Source organism: Sus scrofa, chromosome 11, assembly GCF_054392235.1.
Source record: "Sus scrofa isolate SSC_HxYL_T2T_F1_AM1 chromosome 11, Sscrofa_HxYL_maternal_Yorkshire_Landrace_v2.0, whole genome shotgun sequence".
Taxonomy (NCBI): Eukaryota; Metazoa; Chordata; class Mammalia; order Artiodactyla; family Suidae; genus Sus; species Sus scrofa.
In genome coordinates this window covers 9,340,407-9,364,141 of record NC_139393.1, presented here as the reverse complement: position 1 = coordinate 9,364,141, position 23,735 = coordinate 9,340,407, and the positions used below count along the sequence as shown (strand labels likewise).

The 23,735-nt window shown below is 46.0% G+C and overlaps 1 protein-coding gene across 10 annotated transcripts in view; it reads right to left on the bottom strand.

The window, feature by feature from the left end:
• The window catches only part of FRY (FRY microtubule binding protein), a 421,192-nt gene that overhangs the window by 42,882 nt on the left and 354,575 nt on the right, over positions 1-23,735 (bottom strand). For all 10 annotated transcript variants that reach the window (XM_084981419.1, XM_084981420.1, XM_084981421.1 and 7 more), the window contains 11 exons: positions 20,050-20,200; positions 18,891-18,994; positions 17,935-18,120; positions 14,834-15,032; positions 13,274-13,395; positions 9,751-9,938; positions 8,351-8,445; positions 6,244-6,851; positions 5,257-5,354; positions 4,729-4,899; positions 1,731-1,871 (listed from right to left, as the gene is read on the bottom strand). In XM_084981419.1, the coding sequence (XP_084837545.1) occupies positions 1,731-1,871; positions 4,729-4,899; positions 5,257-5,354; positions 6,244-6,851; positions 8,351-8,445; positions 9,751-9,938; positions 13,274-13,395; positions 14,834-15,032; positions 17,935-18,120; positions 18,891-18,994; positions 20,050-20,200 (2,063 nt within the window). The remainder of the gene's footprint in view (positions 1-1,730; positions 1,872-4,728; positions 4,900-5,256; positions 5,355-6,243; positions 6,852-8,350; positions 8,446-9,750; positions 9,939-13,273; positions 13,396-14,833; positions 15,033-17,934; positions 18,121-18,890; positions 18,995-20,049; positions 20,201-23,735) is intronic.

Here is a 23,735-nt window from a genome sequence, read left to right as displayed (position 1 = left end):
TGCATTTTCCGCTACTGACCTCTGGCTCCTTCCCCAGGTTCCCCCACCTTCACTTCCGGGCTTCCTCCCCCTTCTTCTCTGGCTCTTCCTGCTCCATTGGCCTCCTGGATGCCTGGCCTCCTCCTCTTGCTCCTTAGCTGGCTCCCGTCCTGACCCAGGCCACTCTAAACTCCCCTCTTTCCCTCCCTCTTGATAACATGTTCCCCCCTCTCCATTTCTGCCGGCACTGGCTCAGCTGAATCCTCTCTGCCCTCTGCCTGGACAATTTCAATGGCCTCTTAACTGGTTTCCCTGCTTGCAGCCTCTCCTTGGGTCCATCAGACCCACTCCAGTCACAGTGATCTTTCTAGAACTCCTCAGCTCAAGCCACTTCCCTGCCTGAACTCCTTCAAGGGCTCCCCCTGGTGGACAGTGGAGGCCATGCTCTTTAAGCCAGGCCTGGGGGGTGGGGGGTGGGGGTCATTTGCCCCACTGACCGCTCTACTCTTGCAGTTCCCCAAACCAGGCAAGGCCTCTTAGCCTCTGTGCCTTTCCTCATGCTATTCCCTCATCCTGGAATGCCCTTCCTCTCCTCCTTGCTTTATCAAACTCCTTCTCCTCCTGTTGACTCTCACTTTATTTTACCATCTTTGTATCCCCCAGGCCGACTCAGGGCACCTCTCCCACAAAAAACACTGAACGTAAATAAACCTAGCTGATAAAAGTTACTTTTTATGTAGGTCTTGGGATAAAAGTGCATGAAATAAAACACATTTCCTCCATTGTTAAATTCTGCCCAGGGAAGGTTATGGTTTGAATATGAAATTAGCCACCAAGAGAAGGTACTGAGTATGCGGGATGGCCCACAGGCCTAAGAATGGGTGGCCTAAGAAAACAATGACTATTTTTTTAAACTGGGGCACATGATTCGGAGAGAGATGTGAACTGACCCTCTGTCTCTTGTGAGTGTAAAGTGAGAAAGTGTTAAGGCCTAGCATGGGGTACAACAATTACTGGAGCAACGCCATGGGAAAAAAAAAAAAAAAGCCTGAAAATCATTTTTAGCATTAAGGCATTTCTGCAAGTAATGTGACTGGTGAAGTGCGGATGGAAAAAAAAGTTTCCAATTGTGTGGCTTATAAACCAGCTATCGCGGAAAAAGTAAAAATCATTACCAAAAAATCGTATGGCTTAGTCAAATGAGTTTAACCAGAGAAAGCCTACATTAATTACCCTTGAACTTGGAAACTAAATGTACTATGTTTGTCCCCAGAGTATTTTCAAGTACACGCCTGCCAAGTTCTTAACCTAAGTTACAACTAAGTGACAACTTTAACTTCCAAAGGAACTCGCCACAATTGCAAGAGCTGGCCTAGAACCAGGCATGGGAAAGTCACTTCTTCCTTTGCCTTCTTTAAATAGGAGTCTATACAGAAGCAAGACCCTCCCCTCCCAGCCAGGAGTGTGCTTTCAACATCTGGCCCAGAAGTCCAGGAGGCAGAGACGTGTACCGGGCCTGGTCCTGTCTCGGAAGGCCCAGGGATGTACCGGGCCAGGTCCTGTCTCCCTCCCCGGTAGCCCCCTCAGGGTGTGGTCAGCCACCAGCCTGGCTGCTCTCACTGTGCTGCATCTACTCACGAACGGACACACGGCCCGGCACCCGCAGAGCCCCGTGGCCAAGCACGAGCTCCACACAAAGGCTCGGTCTTTCTGGAACGACCCGCTGGAAACATCCTGGTTCAGAGACTCACTTGCACATATTTTTCAATAGTCTTCAGAACTTCCACGTTGAACTGCTTGACAGGAACGCCGGAAAGGTCCACGTAGCTGAGCAGACTGTAGATGACCTGCAGGAGGGGCTGCTGCATGCTCGGGAGGCCCTTCTCCAGCAGCTGGGGGGGCAAAGCTCAGAGTCAGTCTCACACCAGACTTGCACACAACGGCACCAAGGCCTCCGAGGACCTTTACGACGGAGCATTTCCATAGGAGGGAAGAGAAGGTTCTAACTCCTGGAGAACGGACATACGACCAAAGGCAATGCAGGTGGGTCTGAACACAGGACTATAATAGTCACACGATGGGATACAACAAAGGAAACCTCAAAAGCATCGCAGACCACTAACTACCGAAAATTACAAAGGAAACAAAAGATCCATTATCCGTTATCAAAGTGGCAAAGATTAGAAACTGATGATAGAATTGGTGAGGATATAAGAGGTGTATCTGGCGTTTTTTTTGGGGAGGGGGAAGGGGTCACGCCTGTGGCATGTAGACGTTCCTGGCCAGGGATTGAACCCCCTGCACAGTTGCAACCGACTCCACAGCTGCACCCCAAGGGAACTTCCTCAGGGGAGATTTCTCACACATCAGTGGAAATGTAAATTGGATAATCTGGCACTTGTGATCAAGACTGATGAAAGGGTTCATATCACTTGAAATGGGAGCTGCACTTTGAGGAACTTTTCCAAACCGAGGGAGCAATATGGAAATTTAGCGTGAGATTTTATCGAGGCAATATGTATAAGGGTAAAAAAAAAAAAAAAACCCCACAAAACAAGAAACTCTGTAAGCACTTTAAATGTTAGACACTAGCAACATGGATACATACATTGTGGTAAATTGTATGATGAAATATCACATAGTAAGTAGACTGATATTTTTAAAAACAGTGACGGAGATCAGATAATATGAAGACCAAGAGGGAGGACAGACAACTTCTCCGTAACAGATGATGCTGACATTGATGGGAATGCATGCGTGTTACATAGAAATAACATGGGACACAAAGCCAACAAAGTGTTCATAGTGTTTTTTTCTAGGTAATATAATTATTTTAGATAATCTTTCTTCTCTCTCTTTTTAACTTATCTGTACCTTCCAAATTTCTAGTCATGAACACATACCACTTTTATCATCAGGAAAAAAAAATCAATGATATTTTCAAAAAGGGAAGCAAAGCAATGAGAAAGCTGATATGACCAATAGCATGAAATAAGGTTACTGTTCATTAATAGACATGATTCAAATAAATGCTGAAATCCCACATCAAAAGTAGCCAAAGGAAATATCAGTTAACACATGAGGACACAGGTACTTCACGTAAATGGAATCATACAATATGCATCCTTTTGTGTCTGGCTGACCTCACCCAGCATGTTTTCAAGGTTGATCTCCATCGCAGCAGGTGTCAGTACCTCATTCCTGATTAAGCCTGATCAATATTCCACCGGATGCAGAGACCACATCCCATCTGTCTTTTTGAAACTTTTACATCTGGTGAATCAAACAAACCGTGCCTCCTTGCCATCTCCCACTTCCCATTGTTTTAAAACAGGCATTGGCCACCTTGGTAAGCAGGGCATGTGGGCTGTTTACTCTGGTACTTCTTGTGTGCTAAGGTATGTGTCTGCTTGCTTAGCAACTCTCACAGGGACAGATGTGACCAAGGCGATGGTCAAAAGCAGCAGGGTGGCACTTAAGAGAGGTTCTTTCAATGGCAGGGGTGGGCGTGTGAAAGAACACAGGCCTCCTTGGCTGCTGACGGTCTGAATACGGCTCAGTGTTGCTGATCCGTGTTGCAAGTCAAGATCCTGCTGATGGAGGGGGCAGCTACCTTCTTCTAGGCAGAGGCTTTCAGTCGTAGCCTTTCAGAAAACAATCGATTCTTAACCTATCTGCACTCTAAAGTGGTGAGCCAACTACAAGAAAAACCAGAAGGGACTATCCTCACTTCCGAAAAAGCCCTGGCAAGAGGCACGCATGCCTATGCAGAAAGGAAAAGCAATGCGGAAAATGCTAAAATAAAATAACTGCTATCAATCACTCGCCTCATGGATTTCCTGACCTTGGATAGGAAGCCCGTTGGGGTGTGGGGGTGCTAAACAGAATCCATTTCATCACCCGCCCAATGTGCTGTGTATTTCTAGCACCAATGTATACAGAAGTCAGAGTAGGGATTTGTTCTTCTTTTTATTTTTTTTGTCTTTTTAGGGAAAATGGAGGTTTCCAGGCTAGGGGTCAAATTGGAGCAGTTGCCGCTGGCCTATCTCACAGCCAAAGCCACATAGGATCCGAGCCGCGTCTGTGACCTATACCATAGCTCACGGCAATGCCGGATCCTTAACCCTCTGATTGAGGCCAGGGATCGAACCTGCATCCTCAGAATGCTAGTCAGATTCGTTTCCACTGAGCCACGACGGGAACTCCCAGAGGAGGGATTTGTGACAAATGTGCTAGGGACACACTGGTGTGAGGACAAAACCCCACCCTGGATTTAAAAACAACCACAAACGATGAAGCCAAAAAGTCTGCTTTTCCCCAAAAAATATATGCTTTGTTAATGAGTTCAGAGCAACCAACCATTAACATATCAAGCCACACAATAACTCCTTAAGTAAGACTTGAATACCCACAACAATTAGGATAGAGTCTCCTTGTCTCTGCCATACGCTGATAGGTATCAGGGCAGTAAAAAGACGTTTAAGCTTTGGAAGCAGTCACATCTCCCTTCAAAGGCCGTCTCTGCACCTTAAACCGAGAGCCAATGTCTCAGCCTGGCTGAACCCCAGACGTAGATATTATAATAATATCTCCCTTGCTGGGTTGCTGTGCGAATTCTAAAGGACTCCATGCAACAGCTCTGACAATATGTAACAGGCAATCAGCAAACGAAGTTAGGACCCTTGTCAGTTCCACAGACGTATTTTACCCCTAGAAATAGCAGAGTTTATCCTCAATGGAAGGGCTTACCTCTGCCAAGTAGGTAACCATATTCAAGGTGATGTCGGCATAGGCTTCATGCAGGTACCGGCAGACCACGTTCACCCACGTGGCACAGTCCCTCGTGTAGCTGTGCGTTTTGTAGAGAGTCATGACGTGGGCGAGATTGGAAAGTTTGGGGTTCTTCTCCTCCAAACAAACCTTTTACAAGAAGACAGTCGATCAGGGATAAAGGAGCCAAATGAAGAGGAAGACACGTTAGCAAATTTTGCTCTACGCCCCAGCAGCCTATGGCAAATTGATGGATCCATTTTGGGGGGGGTAGTTGCAGAAGTGCCTAGGAATTGAATGTTCACCCATTTCTTCTACCTGGTGAGTCCGTAATGCAATGACCATGTGCATCAGCCACCCAGAGATGTGAGTTACTAGTGATAGCAGGTACTCTTTTCGGGTTTTGTCGAAGTCACTGCCCTGTCTGAGCCTGGCGATCTCTGTCCAACAGGGGCCCTTCTTCAGGGCTGGTATGGATCTGCCTGAGGGTGAGACCAGAAGGCTTACCTGAGCAATCCTTTCGGCTACGTCCTTACAGAACTGATTGGGGTTTTCAAAATGCTGTATCAGCTGGGGCAGAAGACACAAGACATTCAGTGGAAACCCTGGATTAGAGAAGATAAAATGGAGATAGATGAATATGGCGCAACGTAACCATTAACGGAGGGAAGGCATATGTCAGATTTTATTCTGAGGTGAAGTAAACCCATCCCTTGAGCAGCTTTAATCTGAACACAGAATTCAGGAAAAACGTACAGTCGCAGTGGCACCAGATCAAAGGAGACACTGAGGTAGATTTTTAAGTTTCAGGTACAGTGGCTGTCCTGTTACGGACTGTCACAAATAAGAATGATTGGCACAGATTTTTAAAAGCAGATTACAATGAACTAAAGCACTCATTTGAAATTTTTATCCAAAAATGTATTTTAAGGAAAACCACTTTTGAGAAGACACAGGCGGCCAATCAATTTAAGCATTCGTCATCTCATCAGAAAGATTCTTTAAAATGATGAGCAGTAGCTTAGTCCCACTGGGTTAAGCTTCAGCCTCCTGGGAAGAATTCTGGACCACATGCCATGACATTAAAAATCTTGTTTGCTGATTTGGCTTAATTCAAAATCATAGGGAACTTTCAAGAGGAAAAGAAAGGCTAAGAAAAATAAGAGATTTAAGAGTGAAGAAAAAAGAGAAAATTGTCTGTTCAAGAGCAATGGACTAAACTAACGCAGTCTGTCATTCGATCTGGAAAACATAAAGCCATGACCACTATCTTACGTATTACTCCTGCCTCTTTTATGCTATTGCTTTAAAAAATATCTCCCACAATGTACAGAGTTAAGATTTAGGTAGCATTTTGAAAGAAAAAACAAGCTATTCCCAAAGAGCCATTTTGAAGAAGAATCCTTCAAAACACTAAGCCCACAATGTCTTATTACATGAAACGTGAGCCCAGCCACAGCCAGAACCTAAGCGAGTGAGTGATGTGGGCGTTACCGATGGCTTGGGATGAATCCACCATGGATACTTTGGACACTGGTGTCAGCAAACTGAAAAGCTGCAGGGTCAGGTCAGTGGTGGTGAGGGAGGTGAAGCCCTTCAGCAGCAGCTGCTGCAGCCCCGAGAAGTCCGCCCACTTGAGCTGCGCCTGGAGTTTCTCGAGTTTTTCTCGGTTCTCAGCTTTATCGAGTGGCATGTGAGCCAGCAGTCTGTTCAAGAGCCTTAAGGCCATTAGGTATTCAAATTCAAAATCAGACTCCATCAAGGCCACAGTGACCCAGAAGATAGTGGCCAACAGGTTGGTTGGGTGGCTTATGTGTGATGGGTCCGTGAGGCTGTCCTTCAAGGAGGATGAGCTTCTGGTTTTCGAGGAGAGGCCTTGCTGGGTACAGGCCTGAATTCTGTCCAGGGTGGCACTCCGAGGAGGGTCTGAGGATCGGTCAATGACACCAAACTTCTTGGGCACAGAGAAGCTCCTTTGATGCCGGCTCCGCTCTGCAGTTGCTGTATTGCCGCTGGCTGTCCCGGGGTTCACATTAAGCTGTCCTGTGCTCTTTCTGCTCGCTGTTAGTTTAGTGCTCGAGCTTAAATCTGGTGATGAAGAGCTGGGTATAAAAATAAAAAAGTTCAACAGGAAGTCAACATGCTTCAGTGAAAAGCCAGTCCTTTTAAGATCCCCCCACAAACAATAAGGGAGGGAAACCATTCTTTGGAAGTATTACTAGTATTACTTTCTATTCATTTTTTTCCATATTCTTAAACTGAAAGGAATATGTTTCCTTATTCTTAAATCTAAAACCGTGAAAAGCAAATTTAAACCAGAATAACCCTCACCAACAACAAAGAACAAAAGTGAATACTGACTTCCACCTATTGAAAAGTTTAAGAAATAAGCAGGTGGCTGTAAAGTTTACTGATCTTTATTATTGCTATTATATTTTGCCTTTTAGGGCCACACCCATGGCATATGGAGGTTCCCAGGCTAGGGGTTGAATCAGAGCTACAGCTGCTGGCCTATGCCATAGCCAGAGCAACACCAGATCCAAGCCATGTCTGAAACCTACACCACAGCTCATGGCAAAGGTGGATCCTTAACCCGAGGCCAGGGATCACACCTCATCCTAATGGATACTAGTTGGATTGGTTTCTGCCACAATGGGAAGGGCTCTTTCATTGATTTTTTGTTTGAATTTGGGTAAGAAATAATTATGAGATAAAGTGTGCCTATAGGTACAAATGTTAATAGTCTATTAACTGGCAAAAAAGAACAGATAAAGAAACACCTAGAAAGAAAAAAGTAAATGTTTGTGTCAAAGAAGTTTTTTGCACTTATAAAATTTCTGAAAAATGACTTCTAAATCTTTTTTAGGCTGAAAAGATAAAACTCTTTATCAACATTCTTGCTAAAATTTACTCATTTAGATTTATCTGTAAGTTTATATGGATAAATATGCATGATGTTAGTAATCATACTACAATTACCTATCCATAAAAACGCTCATCTAAAAAATGAAACAAGGCCCAATGTGACATAACATTACCGACTCAATTTCAAGATGAGTTTAATTACACAAACAGAATAAGAAATCATGAATGATTCGAAGTGAGTTATTAAACACTGGGAAGAGCAAAAGGAATTAGAAAATAAAAAAGGCAGATCGGAAGGTAGAAATTTCTTCAAGTAAAATCAACATTTATTCCAACTGTTTTTATAGTGATGGATCACATGAGTTTCAAATGCATTCATTTGAAAATAATACTTTGTTTCTACAAATATAATACATAGGACAATTACATAAAATTTGAAAAAATACTCAAAGAAATGGGACATGAAAAATCATGAACAGTTGTATTATGTAGAAACACCATTTATTGTCTATCTTTCTGATGTTTTAAAATACTTATATACTGTGTATATATGTGTGGTGTGTGGTAACTTCCTATTTCTTTTTTAAACTTAAGGAAATGTCACACATACTTTCTTGGGTCATAAACAGACTTCAAAAACTAGATTTGTTCTTTAGACTTTGCTCAGAGTCCAGGCATCTCTCGAATATTCAGCACAGTGTATGTGACGTCAAAATATCATTAAGCAGATTCTCACCGAGATAACACAGTTAAGAGATCGCTGTTCTTCAAGCAGTCAGACAGGTTATCCACCGCAGCTTCCAAGGTGAGGAGGGCTTCCATCACATAGCCCTGCCAAACACGCAAAGACAACATTCTGTACTGCTGCTAACTACTGTTCACTTCCTGACGATAAATTCAGGTAACACAAACTTCATCATGTAACAGCCATATCGCTGAAAGCTAGACAGTCATGGCTACTTGAATTTACAAAGCCGACAAATTTTGGAGGCCGCTTAAGACATTCAAGTGGTTTGGGAGGTAGCAGATAATGATGAAGATTCATTTTCCCTAGGTGTGAGGTCTTCAACAGGCCAATCTCGTTGGAAATCCATCAGGGAGGGGGGCAAGGCTATGGCAGGGGCAGGGGGCACGCATGGCCCTTTGCTGAGGGGGACAGTGGGCATCTGAAATACAGAAGGGCAATGTCTGGAAGCCAGAGATTGAGAGACGAAGTGTGAGAAGGGCTGTGTCTCAGGGGTGTTTTGGGGGTGTGTTTTATTTTTTTGGCTATACCCATGACCTGTGGAAGTTCCTGGGCCAGGGATCGAACCCATGCCAAAGAGCAACCTGAACCGCTGGAGTGACAACACTAGGTCCTTAATCCACTGAGCCACAAGGGAGCTCCCCAGGGACATTTTAAAGTGTCCTTTTAGTGGCCAGGAGGAGGAAAGCAGCTAAAGTCTATGGGCCTGCAGGCCCCTGGTGATGCAGAAATATTTTTGATGGCAAAGAAGGGACTGGCCCAAGCAACAGAGCTCGTAACGCCCCTGGCTTTCCACATGCCCAGCTGCTCCAGCTCTGGGGTCCCCAGTCTAGTCTTCTCCATTATTTCTCTAGCTTTTCTCAGTTTACAGAAGGCTAACCATGCAGACACAGCTGCTGCTTTCTGTGGATACAATGGAGATCCCTTCCCTTCTCTGGGCAGGGAGACCACACGACTGCATCCTGGGTTGGCAGTAAGAAGACTAACACCTCCCCCAGTTGCTGCGAAATAAAATCACCAACAACAAGAAAGAAAGAGAGAAGGGAGGGAAGGGAGAGAGGGCGTGAGGGCAGAAGAAAAAAAAGGAAGACCGAGTCACCAACAGATATCTGTGGTTGGCTCAATAGAACTGTCCACCGAATTTCTAGAACAGGGCTCCTTGGAGTGATGAGGTCAACCTCTAGAATTTTAAAATCTTTTTAAATGTTCAAAGATTTGACATTTTAAAATCTTTTAAAATGTTCAAAGATTTAAAGATTTAAAAACCTGAAATAAATTATACAGGTCCAAATGGCCGGGGTAACTGGCGAGAAGAAGAAAGGTTCCAAGAAAGGGTTACCCCCCATCTTGGAGCTGAGGTTAGGAGCCGTGCGCGGGCTGCCCTTCCGTACCTGGATCTCGTCGCCGTGTTCGCCGATCACCTCCACCAGCCTGGACAGGAGGTCCGACAGGGCGTGTGCGGACAGGGGCTGTTTGAGGGCGCGGAATATCTGGAAGGACCGGCCGGCGTAGTGCCGGGAAGAGCTGGCGAGCGCCGTCTGCAGCGCCACCTCACTCAGGTGCTGCTCCAGGTGGAAACCTAGGCACGGGGCCGAGAGCGGGTGAGCCTCCCCTCGGGAACGCGCCCCCGGGACGCGACGGGCTGGCTGCACGCGCCCACCGCCGGGGGCCACTGGCTTCAAAAGCAACCGCGTTAAAATAAACAGCCAAGGCGGCCGTGGTGCAGCTTTGGAGCCAGGGGGTCCTGGTTTGGGGGTCGGGGGTTGGGACGCTGGGAAAGAAACGAATTCTCATGAACGTGTTTGCTTGTCTGGACCTGTGCACAACGGCATCTACCTCCAGAGAGTCGAGGGGAAAAACCCAACAACTTGACAAGTGCGAGTGCAGTGCCTGACACACGCGCTCGCGGATGTGTTATTCGTCTCCGTGCGCCGCTGTGACACTGTTCTACTGCCCTGCTTTTGACATAGCACAGTCCCTCTCCTGTGTGCACGAGGGAATTTGTTACAAACAGCGTTTTGGAGGACCCGTGTACACAGAGGAAAGCGGCTAGGGGATCTGGCCAGCGGTCAGCACAGCTGGAATGGTCCATGAACACGCAGCTGTGGAGATGCAGGCACCGCGCAGGCGGCGGGCACCCCTTCAACTCTGGCCTGAATATGTGTTCTTCCAACAGCATGAAGGTAATCTCAGCCGTGAGAAAACCGTTTGATCAGATGGAAACAAAAACCTAAGGGAGGAGTTCCCGTCGTGGCGCAGTGATTAATGAATCCGACTAGGAACCATGAGGTTGCGGGTTCAATCCCTGGCCTCACTCAGTGGGTTAAGGATCCAGCGTTGCCGTGAGCTGTGGTGTAGGTCGCAGACTCGGCTCGGATCCTGAGTTGCTGTGGCTCTGGGGTAGGCTGGTGGCTACAGCTCCGATCAGACCCCTAGCCTGGGAACATCCATATGCCGAAGGAGCGGCCCAAGAAACTGCAAAAAAAAAAACCCCCAAAAACCTAAGGGAGAGTCCAGATTGGATTCTGGGCCATTAAACCGCCCACTTGCTGTGCGTTTTTACCAGGAGAAAGCCAGGCTGCGAGAGTCAGAGGACACGCTGACAACAGCCACGTGGGCTGTCTCCAGGACAGAAGGGCTCTGGGGCACCTCTGGTTTTCCCACGGAAGGGGACCAGGGGGATACTGCAGTGTTTTTGTTCTCAGCGGCCGCTTGGCTGTTGGAGCTCAAGGCCGTGTTCGTGGATGGTATGAGAAAATGTTCCTGCAGGATAAACCTGCCGGCCTGGAAAATGGACTCAGCCACATTCAGGGTGGGAACTACAGGACTTAACCCATAAGGCAGTTCACTCTGTATGAATGGGCCATGTTTCAAAATAGATTTTCTCATCTTTATTTTGCTTTTCAAAACATATTTTCCTATCGAAGCCATTTTATATGTGGGGGTTAGGTCCCCAGCACTGAACAAAAGTGTATTTAAATCACATGTCTAGAACTCTACCAGCAGGGTCGGAGAAACTAGCCCCCCCCCCACCCAGCGCGCCCAAGACAATGTCCTTTGGGAAAAGCTATTTAACAGGTAGCAGAGGTAAGAAAAACTCCTCCTCTTCTCTGCCACACAGTGGACCTCCATTTCCCAGCCCCCCCTTGCAGTTGGGTGTGAACCATGCCTGACTTCTGGCCACTGGGATGTGGGAAGAAGCACTGGACCCCACACACGAAGCCACTCCTCCTGAGTAATCCTCCACGCACTCCTTCTCCACCTGCCTGACAGACCCAGGGTTGAGCAGAGACCTCCTAGCCTAGCAGGTGGCAGAGCCACAGCAAGGAAGGGGCTGGCGACCCTGGGGAAGCAGCCAGTGGAAGACGGCCTCCCGCACACCCACCTTGAACTGTTTTGTGATCCAGAAATAGCTATTGTGTTAGGTCTCTGGGCTGTGGGGGTTATGTGTCATAGCAGCTATGCTACCCCGACTAACATGAGTGTTCCCAGGAACACATCTTATTGTGCCGCACTGAAAACAGGCAGAAAGCAGCAATTTACAAGGAAATTGTGGTGGGAAAAAACATCGTGGGCAAGAGGTGAAAAGATGAGCATCTTCTAAGCAGCCTGAAACACCCTCTGAGAATATGTTATAAGGCAATCATATGTTTTCTCATCTTTGAGTATCTTCATACAATCAAGAGCTTTACACAAATGCATGGCTCACATGCATCACGAATGTCTTCCTTTAGGCTATGAAGTGACTTTCAAGTGGGGGACATACCAATATAGGCAGCCTTAATATTCCAAAGAAATTCCAAAGGGGAAAACTCAAAATGAAAAAGGGCAATCCTATTCCTGGAACAACTTTCCGAATTCAGGTTAGCAACATTTTTCATTTTTTAGTAATCCTCTGATAATGAAAAGAGATGTGGCTAATCTGGAATGTTTCAAACTGTGCAACGTGCTAATGACCAGAGCAGCCAGGAGGCAGGTGAGCTGTGTTTACTAGGGGCAGCCTGCTGTGTGAAAAAAAGGCAGAGATAGCTGCTGCATCTTGCTGAGGAACCAAATTAAAATTTCACGCACGTATCAGCCCAGGCCAAGCTGACTCTGAATGGAATTCAGCTAAGGGCTTAAATAGTGTGATGGTACTTCATCTAAATAGAATCAGACTGCTTTCAGAATATGGAGTGGTCCCCGGCACAGGACTTGTCAGCAAATACTTTAAAAGCCAGAAACAGGGAGTTCCTGCTGTGGCGAAGTGGGTTAAGGATCCAGCAATGTCTCCACAGCGGTTTGGGTGGCTGATGAATCAGGGGTTCAATCCCTGGCCCATCCCAGTGGGTTACAAAAGTATCAGGTGCTGCCTCAGCTGTGGCATAGGTTGCAGCCGTGGCTTGGATTCGATCTCTGGCCCAGGAACTTCCATGTGCCTCGGGTGCAGCTGGAAAAAAAAAAAAAAAAAGCCAAAAACATTTTATCGCAAAATTCTTTTTTAAAAAAAAACCAGTTTGCAAGGCTGATGGTTTGTCACACTTGAGTCTGATGACAGTCAATGAAAAAGACTTCTTGCTCAGGGCCTTCTTTCAATAAAATGAAGACAGGTACAGCTCAATTCTAGCGAGGTGTATGAAGCAAGGAGAACGGAGATGTTGGGGAAGTTACATCGTAGAGCGAAACACAAGTATATGTGACAGTAACTAACATTCAGTTAGGCATGTCTGCAAAATGTGAATATTCCTCTGCTATTGCTGCCGAGTGCAGAACTCTCTCTCTCATACACACACACACACACACACACACATATAAAGCCGTATTTATACACACACACAAATACATACATAGTCTGTAGTGACATGGGGACAATGAGCTCCATTATAGAAAAATGCACAAAGTGGCATCGGAGGAAATAGGAAAAAGTACCTGTACCTGATTTGGAGTCTTTAAACACGGATACAACATGACGTAGGAAATTAGTGAGCTGTTCGGCGCTCTTTGAATTCTGATTTTTGGGAGTGATGTCCTCATGGCACCAAAGTGGACCAAACGCCCTTCAATGAAACACACAAAATGTCAGCAAGGCAACTATGATTTTGTGTTTCAAAACCATACACACAGGTGTAACTCCAAAGGGGTAATGGACATGTATAAATTTTTACGGATTAATTTGGTGGTAAATTTCAGGCTTACCACGCTTAAAAGCATATTCTCAAAAGATCTAGCGACTTGACGGAGACATACTTTTTCTTAGGTTTTACTCAGAAAATTAAAATCTCTCCCTTTACCAGGCCAGGGTTTATTTAACACATAACAGATGCTATGTATGCATATGTTAAATAAAAATAACTGTTAAATAAAATACAGATTTTGGTGGAGACTCAATTTATGCATTTTAGAATTTGCAGAGATAATGCTTTTATCAGGATCACACCACTAGGGTGCCAAATACAGTAGCGGCAAAGTGAAGATACCGTCTCTCTTGTCTATTTGGTTTCCTACAGTAAGAATGGGATGGATCCAGGTGTGAAAATTTCAGAGAACAGCCTTCTCAGCACATGACATTGACAGCGGTGAGGAGTGACAGCACCTTTCTTCTCCAGAAACCCATCAGGTCTCTGAGCTGCCATCAGCCCCCTCCCTAAGCTTCCTGTACATTACATCTGAGAACGAGCTCAGTGCTACACAGAAATGTTCTAAATCATTCACTGGAAAAAACGCTCTCTTTTCATTTTTTTTTTTTGCATGAATTAGTGCATCAGTTGATGAAAGAAAAAATCCTGTGAGGTACTCGTTAACAAATACACGAATAGACTAGACCTCCAGGACTGAGGTCACTGAGGAAGCACAGCGTGCCCCAGGTCACAGGTAAGCAGGTGTTTATACACAGGTCGGACCTCAGGGGGCTAGAGATTTGGAGGCCTTCTAAGCTCAGTCATTCCTTAGAAGAACCAAAAGACCTGAAAAAAGGCAGGATCACTCGAAGCTTTTCCTGATTTTGATTTATTACCAGTTTGATTCTTTTCCTATCATGGCATTCTATTGTTTCTAATTTCTGCATTCTGTTTATAAATGACTCTTTGGATGAGATGAGCAGATAGTGGTCCCCTGTGCAGCTGCTACTGGATCGTTGGTGGCTAATATCTTTGGTTTCCAGAGCAATGTTCTTTGCCAAGTCTCGGAGCTTCCAGATGCTGGCAGTTCTAACAGATGACGAAAGCCATGCTCGTCTCAGGAAGCTACTGTTCCCGCCTCCACCTGCTGTACAGTCTTATGCATGAATCTCCTTCCCCCTCCACTGGGACGTCAGCGGGATCTTAGACAAGGTCTACCAGTGTCTGCTTTGTACACACACGCCAGAAGATGCAAGTGAGAATGGAAAAGACCTTTCCAGAAGGCCAGCCTCACTTTTCCATCTGTGGTTTTAAAGTGATGTCACTTTTCCAAGAGACGGACCTGAAAACAGCAGCCCATCTCCTGTCCCCTCATTACCTGGTGGTCAGAAACTCAATGAGCTTGTTTGCCTTCTCGTCTGTTTCAGCAGCTGCGTCCACATCCTCTACCTCTTGCGTCATTTGCGGGAGGTTCCCACTGCTGCCTCCCAGACTGATGCTGGAGGAGGTGGAGCTGGAGCTCAGCCCCGAGTCTGGCACTGGTGATGACTGGTCCTCTCTCAGGAAGTCAAAGCCACCTGGTGGGAGACAAGGTGGAGGTGGAAGGTGCAGCCTGGGCACTTAATGAGGTCAGGAGGTGTGCATCCAGAAGTCTGGAGTTATTTACATTTTTGGGGAAAAAAAGCCACTTGATTTTGGTTACAGCTATGATTAAATGAGACTGATACTCTTTCCCTGCTTATGGAACACTTGCACTGCTGTGTAAACTAGAGTGGATTTGGTAATAGAGGGTGACCTGCTATTTTTTATTCTGGTGTTTTGATTCTTTCTCTTTCTTCCTTTCTTCCTTCCTTCCTTTCTTTCTTTCTCTCTCTCTCTCTTTTTCTGCTTTTTAGCACTGCACCAGCGACATATGGAAGTTCCCAGGCTAGGGGTCGAATCAGAGCTGCAGCTGCTGGTCTATACCACAGCTACAGCAACACAGGATTCAAGCCACATCTGTGACCTATACCACGGCTCACGGCAATGCCGGATCCTTAACCCACAGAGTAAGGCCAGGGATTGAAGCTGCGTCCTCATGGATACTAGTTGGGTTCGTTTCCATTGCACCACAACGGGAACCCTTGATTGATCCTTTCTGGAAAACAATGTGTGTGCGCCTGCAGGTGTGCACAGGCTGACGAAGAGTTCTACTCAGTATACATCCGCACCTAACTGTGCTGTTGATAAATTATTCCCAGGTAATAGACTACTGAAATATGTGAAATGATACCATTTTGAGGATACCAGCCCTAATGGTGATGAGTAAGTTATGTAGAGTGTTTTCAGTACATGTGTCCAAAATTGTGAATATTGTATGTATATTAACATATTTTAATAAAATATGTCTTAAAGTAGGCAAAGAAACATGATATAAGCAAATACCATAGTTAGCATTTAGCATCTCTGGGTGGGTTGTGGGTTTCAAAAGATATACACACAGCCATTCCTATTCTCCTACTCGATCATCATAAAAAGTACATGGTCCGACAGATGTATTAAATTGGGGTAAGGAGCCCTGGGATTGAATATTATCTCTGCCATTTATGGTGCAATCTCAAGGAGTCAAATAACTTCTCTGTACCTTCGTTTCCTATTAGACTAAGACAAAGACAATAATTTTCATCATGCAGGCTTTTTTTTTTAGGGCCGGACCTGTGGCATACGGAAGTTCCCAGGCTAGGGCTCGACTGGAGCTACAGCTACTGGCTTACACCACAGCCATAGCAATGCCAGATCTGAGCTGCATCGGTGACTGGTACCACAGCTCTCAGCAACACTGGATCCTTAACCCACTGAGCTAGCCCAGGGATTGAACCCACATTCCAATGGATACTAGTTGTGTTCCTAACCCGCTGAGCCGCAAAGGGAACTCTGGTATGGATTTAAAGTGACTAGAGTTGAAACTAAGTATTCAATAACTATTTAACAAATGTTTTTAAAAATTAAATACTTCTCAGAGCTCTTATTCATTTAGGCCGAGTGCACTGTACACTCAATCATTTTAGCTGTCTATTGTGCGTCCTGCCTATGGTATACTGTGCTTGGTTTGGTCTTGCAGATTCCCCCTCTAAATCATGTACTCAGACACACTCATATGCGCCACAGAAAAGCAAAACCAAGGCACTCCGAGACAGACAACAGAGACTGCAATTTTCTCATTTTAAGCCCATGTGCTTAATGGAACACACCCCTATCCAGGGGAGTTAGAGCAGCCGGAATCCTGAGACTCTTAATTAAGCATCTATAGTGAAGAGCTTTGTGTCTCTAAGAGGCCACGGATGGATGATTATCAACTAAGCATAGTTTGGTTCAAACTAAAGAGCTTAAACTGAGGTCAGTGGTCCTTACATCTCAGAGTTAATGATTTCAGATTTGTTCTCCAAAAAAATATGTAACATCTGTCAGGAGACAAGACAGGACTGAGTACAAGTGTGAATTAAAAGTACTTCCTTTGGAGTTCCCATCATGGAGCAGTGGAAACAAATCTGACTAGGAACCATGAGGTTGTGGGTTCGATCCCTGGCCTTGCTCAGTGGGTTAAGGATCCGGCGTTGCCATGAGCTGTGGTGTAGGTCGCAGACACGGCTCAGATCCCACACTGCTGTGGCTCTGGTGTAGGCCAGCAGCTACAGCTCCGATTCGACCCCTAGCCTGGGAACTTCCCTATGCTGCAGGTGTGGTCCCGAAAAGACAGAAGACGAAAATAAATAAATAAAATACAAGTACTTCCTTTAATGAAGGAAGTTCACGGTGACGTGAGATGCCATGTGCAGGGCCGATGTGATGCACAGAATAATCCGGCAAGGGAAAGGAGCCCCGGAACTCTGTCAGTTCATATTTAGTTCCTATTTTCAATGTTCTGGTTCTAAATGAAAACTGCTGGCCAGCCCTTCCGGGAAAGTCTTCAGCAGGTGCTGCACACAACACAGGAATGCCTTTGACTCAGCTAGTGCTTTCTGGTCTCATTTCTGGTTTCGAAACGGCAATGACTTTTCATAGACTTCCACTGATAGTGCCCTCCAGAAAAGTCAGTCACTTAATAGACTCCTTCAGGGAACTAGAAGGTACAGAGTCAAACACCTGGCTCCTTGGCAATGCCTGCCCTTGCAGGGTGGAGATGCCACTCTTTTCTGCCTTCTTCCCCACAGGGGGTGCTCTTGGCCAATGGAACCTTTTAATTTTCAGTGCAGCAGTAGGAACATAGGTAACAAATCAGGGATCGCAATCATGTAAAAGTTTGTTTGAGAAGAAGGATTTGAGAGGCCAGTTCATGTCAAGGGAAATGGCTCCTATTTATCGCGCTGTTATTTTATCACTTGGAGAATTGAGAGACGGGTAACAGCACCAGAGAAGCTAATCTGGGCTCCAGGGACACCTCTGAGTAGCTTCCTGTTCCTGACTCTGTCTCGGGACCCCAGCCCCTCCTTCTTTTGTTACCTGTGTAGAGATATTCAGGTTGATACGCTGGCTGAACCGTTAGAGTCTTAGCCGCACCCATCTCTCGAGTCTGCAGGAGCACAGAAGCAATGGCCTGGAAGTTGCTGTTGCAAGAGAGGGCAATCAAGAGGTGAAGAAGCAATTTTTTGCTGTGTTCAAAGACCTCAGGCCGGTAATGGTCCAAACCTGGAACAAAACAGTGGGATCTCTCAGTGTAAACAAATCTGCAGCTCATTACATTCCAGGAATGGTCAGGATTCCAAGGACCCGGGAGGAACACGCGTTCAAAGAATGTTTAGTTTTCTTTGTTACTGTTTGCATTACTGACATAAAGAAGTCAGGCTTAGGAAACATAAAATGTTTTCTTTCTTAAGTCAAATGTTCTCATGAGATGCGGATGTGTGGCCTTGACTTGACCCATCCGTGGCATCTGACATGCTTAGCATTCCGCCTTCCTGAGATGCTCTCATCCCTGTTAGGGAATCTCGTCTCTGTTACTGGAAGATGCTAATTTTATTTCTCTCTCTAACCGAACTTCTGGGTCTCCCTGCCTGGCTGGGTCCTCTTTCCATTTGGGTTTGCTCTATGAAAGATCTTAAAATCCCAGTGGTTGGCCCACTGGGCGATTTTTTTCTCTCTCTGCATCGACTGTGTCTCATGGCTTTAAATTTACCTCCTTGACCCAAAGACTCGCAGAGAGGCCCAGCTTGTTTTGGGATATCTTTATAGATATACCATTAGCAGGGTACCGCTCTATACCGTAATCATAGGACCATTTCGAACAATGACTGATCAACGGAAATTTTAGAGATGCCACAAGACAGTAAGCAACAGAAGAGACCCCATGTTTCAGAAACGAGGAAAGGACGGGTGACCACGTAAAAGGAAAGCCCTGTGGGTTACTGCCAAAGGTGTTTGGCCCTATTGGCTAGAGTTCCGCTCCGTTCCGGTCTTACCTAAGAAGACAGCGTGGAGAAGTAACGGTAGATGAAGCGCCCAGTCCTCTCTTACGCTGTGATCCACCACCATCTCGGTCATAAAAATCACAGCAATGTTGCACCTAATCAATGAAACGATGACATTAATGCAACTTCTGGGGAGGATGAAAATATACTGGTAGATCATTAAGTCGCAATGAAATCCAACTCTTAAGCCTTGTTGAAGCAGTGTGCAAGACCCAGAGCTCTACGAGGAGAAGAAACCAGCTGAGTGAATCCACATAATGCAGATCTACTAGTCACTGGGCAAGAAGAGCTGAGAAATGTACAGACAAGGAGAATCTATTTGTGGCTGCCGAGGGGTGGGGAGAAGGGGAGGGACGGGCTGGGCGTCTGGGGGTCGTAGATGCAAACTATTACATTTAAAACGGATAAGCAAGGAGGTCCCACTGTATAGCACAGGGAACCATATCCAATCTCCTGGGATAAACTATAAGGGAAAGGAATATTTTTAAAAAAGAACATTTGTGTATAAGTCACTTCGCTATACAACAGAATTTAGCACAACACTGGAAATCAACTATACTTTAATAAAAAAATTTTTAAAGAGAAATAGAGGACAAGGGCTCTCTCTTCAAGCTGCTCACAACTTAAAAAGCATAACGGGGAGCTCCTATTGTGGCTCAGCAGGTTGAGGACCCAACATTGTCTCCCTGAGGATGTGGGTTCGATTCCTGGCCTTAGTAGGTCAAGGATCTGGCGTTGCTGCAAGCTGCAGGGTAGGTTGCAGATGTAGTTTGGATTCGTTGCTGCCATGGCTGTGGTGCAAACCTGCAGCTGCAGCTCTGATTCGCCCCCTGGCCCAGGAAATTCCATATGCTGCAGATGTGGCTGTCATAAAAAGAAAAGAAAAGGAAAGGAAAAGAATAACAGAACGAATACCCATACCAAGACTACAGGTAGGAAAAATTCAAAGGGCTCCATGGCAGCTTTGCACACTGACTAATACTTGACCAAACTCTGCCCGTAGGCTGAGAGCTGCAGTTCGGTCAGTCATATTCCTACTGATTTCAAAGATCATTTCATTTGACCTGGAATAGCCTTCCCTCCTTTCATGACAAGGAAAGGCCAGCCAAAGCTAAGTGATCGTTTCCCTCCACCTGTCCGAGATGCTCACCTGTGGAGTGGCCCCCGGGGCGTGATGGTCTCTGGGAGGTAGTCAACCAGGGGCGCCCAGCATCCTCCAGTACAAGGCATGGGTAGCGGCTGCGGCTGCTTGGTCTCTGTGATGGTCAGCAGCCAGCCCGTGTAGGGAGAAATTGGGTCATCTGTCGTGCGAGAAAGGCAAGCATGCTTTATTTTCGGGGAGAGAAGATTTTTGTTTCTCCTACTTGACTTTTTAGAAAGAAACAAATTTATGCTTGTAAAAATAACTAACCATTCCATGTGGTGAGTATGAAATTATGGGATCAAATGGGTTGGAGTTACTTGATTAAGTTCCTTTCATCCCTTAATTTCTTGGATACCTAATTTACAGAGCAATTATAGAGCAATGGAAAATACAGATACACAAGGAGAAAAACATGCATCACAGGAATCCGCATCAGTGCGACAACACGCTTTTTTGCTACTCTCCCCCATCTCGGTAAAATGCAATTCCACATCTCCAGTTCACTCAGGACAGGAGCTTTGGGGTCCTCCCTGACTTCTCTCTTACCCTCATATCCAACTTCTTCTTACTTTTTTTGGCCATGCTCACGGCATGCGGGAGTTCCGGAGGCCAGGGTTTGAACCTGAGCCACAGCAGTGACACCACCAGATCCTTAACTGCTAGGCTACCAGGGAACTCCTCGTATCTATCATCTAGTCACAGTGATGGTGGTGGATGAGAGTCATTAATAATTAAAATAACAACATTAGAAGTAACACAGAGAGTACTCATACGATGCCAGGCACTGATCTACGCATTTCACATATGAATAATCCAATGATAGGTAACGGCTATCCCTATTTTATAGAGGGGACATTGAGGTCAAGTAAATTGTCACCACTGCCATATTCAGGGAACTCTCCTTCTGAACAAATCCAGGAGAGGACAGCTTTTAAACACCTCCATCACTGCCATCTAGGCTAAGTCCCCCATCATCTCTCATCTCTATGGTCTCCCTGCCTCCATCCTCGTCCCTCCAGAGTCATTTCTCCCCTGAGTGGCCAGAGCCACCCTTGGAAACCAGGAGCTCCTCCAAGAAGTCCCTTCTCTGCGTACTGGCCAGCGGCTCCCCTTGACAAGATCTTCCTCCTGTTTCTGGGCGTATCTCCTTCTGCTGTCCCCTTGGCTCACTGCACCCGTCACCCTGGCCTTCCTGTGTCCTGGGACCATGCCAGGCCCTGTCCACCCTTCTCCCCTCTCCTGTGTCCTCCGTGGCACAGACCCCCGGTTCACCAGCACGGATGGCCTCCCCCACTGCCCCACACCAGCTCCACGAGAGCAGGACTTTCTTCAGTTCAATGCTGTTTCCTGGGTCTCTACAATAGTATCTGGCACGTGGTAGGGCATCAATATATATTCTTGGAATGACTTAATGAGCTTCCTCAACCAAATTAAGTAAGCACAGCAACAAGTTTCATGGAGTTATTTCTCGTAATGCTCTCAACATAGGCCAGTGGCTTTCAAGATAAGCAGTGACACTGGGGGCCACACGCTATGATCCACGTACACGGCTTCAGACACGCGGCTTAATCCTGGGGCAGGTTTTAGGGTGTGAAGAGGAAGGATGTGTTATGTCCCCTTTGGGCGATTTCTCCAAAACAGAGCCTTCCTTGGTTGCACTTTTGAAGGTGGTGTGAGGTGGCTGATATGATGCTGCTGGTCCAGGGCAGGAGGGAGCAAAGCTAGTGGATGGGGTCTTTTGCTGCTGTGAAAACTGAGGCTCCAACAGAGAAGGGACTAGAAGCAAGCAGAGCCCACTCCTCCTGTGATGTGAGCTCAGGGGAGGGTCCAGGAGTCACCTCAGAGCGTGACAGTTGGCTCTAACACACCAGCAAATGCACAACTAGACCCCTGTCCTTTAGGTCCTGAAGTCTGGCCACAACTTTAGCCCAGAAAAAATTTAAAGCAGGTGTCATAGTCATTCATCTTAGTCTACTCAGTAAACCACCTACAGGATATCTCACTGTCAGCAAATCAACTTCTTAAAAAAAATTTTTTTTTTTTAAATTTTATAGCCACATCCATGGCATATGGAAGTTCTCAGGCCAGGGATTGAATCTAAACCACAGCAATAACTTACACTGCAGTTGTGGCAATGCCAGATTCTTTAACCCACTGTGCTGGGCCATGGATCAAACCCTCATCTCCACAGCAACGTGAGCCACTGCAGTCAGATTCTTAACTCACTGTGCCATGGCGGGAACTCCCTCAGCACATTAACGTCTTGAATGAGTCCGTTGCAAAATGCATTTCCAACTAACTAGTTTACAAAACTTGAGAGAGGGGCAAAAATGGAAGAATATTGAACAATGAAAAAGAAAAAGAAACTTGAGGGGTTTCTGGGAGGAAAAGACACGTGACTTTTTGCTTCAGTGATGTTCTCAGATATGTACTCAATTAGCACAAATGTGCCGAGTGGGATGAAGATAACCTACAACTGATTTCTTACAGTTATTCCTAAACTACCACGGCTCAGCTGCTATCCAGCTGAAGGAGCTGTATGCTTACGGTGGGTTACACACATTAGCATGTGGCCCTGGAACATAATCCAGATCTTTTAAGCAGTTCTGGGGAAAAAAAAAAAGCGCTTACATATAATTGGTAGAAAGCTCCTTTGTAGAGTGGGCCTCAATCTGCTGGTTTGTCCATTTTACTCGAGGTGGTATTTTTTTTTTTTTAATAGAAAATACAATGAAGAGGCTGCGCACCATCCTTTTTGAATAAATGCAGACTATGAAGCACTGGGCCACCAGGTTTCTCGCTCGTCCTACCTCTGCTGATACCCTCAGGCCTTCAGGGAGGAACTGATTCTCCTTAGCGTGAACCAGACGGCTGGCCGCAAGGTTTTGGAAGTGAGTCTGCTGACCTTTGCCTTTCTCGTGGCATAGGCTGTATCCATCATTGGGTAGCTGGAACTATAACACCTGCTTTAAATTTTTTGGGGGGCTCGGAGTTCCCGTCACGGCTCAGTGGTTAACGAATCCAACTAGGAACCATGAGGTTGTGCGTTGGATCCCTGGCCTTGCTCAGTGGGTTAAGGATCCGGCATTGCCGTGAGCTGTGGTGTGGGTGGCAGACGCAGCTCGGATCCTGAGTAGCTGTCACTGTGATGTAGGCCGGTGGATACAGCTCTGATTGGACCCCTAGCCTGGGAATTTCCATATGCCTGGGGTGTAGCCCTAGAAAAGATTTAAAAAAAAAAAATTTTTTTTTCAGGGCTAAATCAGGGGGCACCCAGTCCCCCAAATCCAGTTGGGATTCATGCCCTGCTAGACAAGTTGCTTCATCCAAGGCAGCCAAAGTCCAGTTCTATCGCTTGAATGCCTGGAAAAGGATCTCAGCATATATTTTGTGAACTCTGTGTGATGATCTGTTGGAATAGCTTGATTTCATTCTCTCTTTCTTTTCTTTTTCAGCCACACCCTTGGCATATGGAAGTTCCAGGCCCAGGGACTGCATCAGAGTCGCTACTGCGACCTCCGCCACAGCTGTGGCAACGTGGGATCCTTAACGCACTGCCCTGGGCCAGAGATCGGACTTGTGCTTCCACAAAGACGATGCTGGATCATTAACCCACTGACCCATAGCGGGAACTCCTCATTTTCTCTTATAATGAGTAATTTAAAATTTGAGCTCTCAGCACCCACACTACA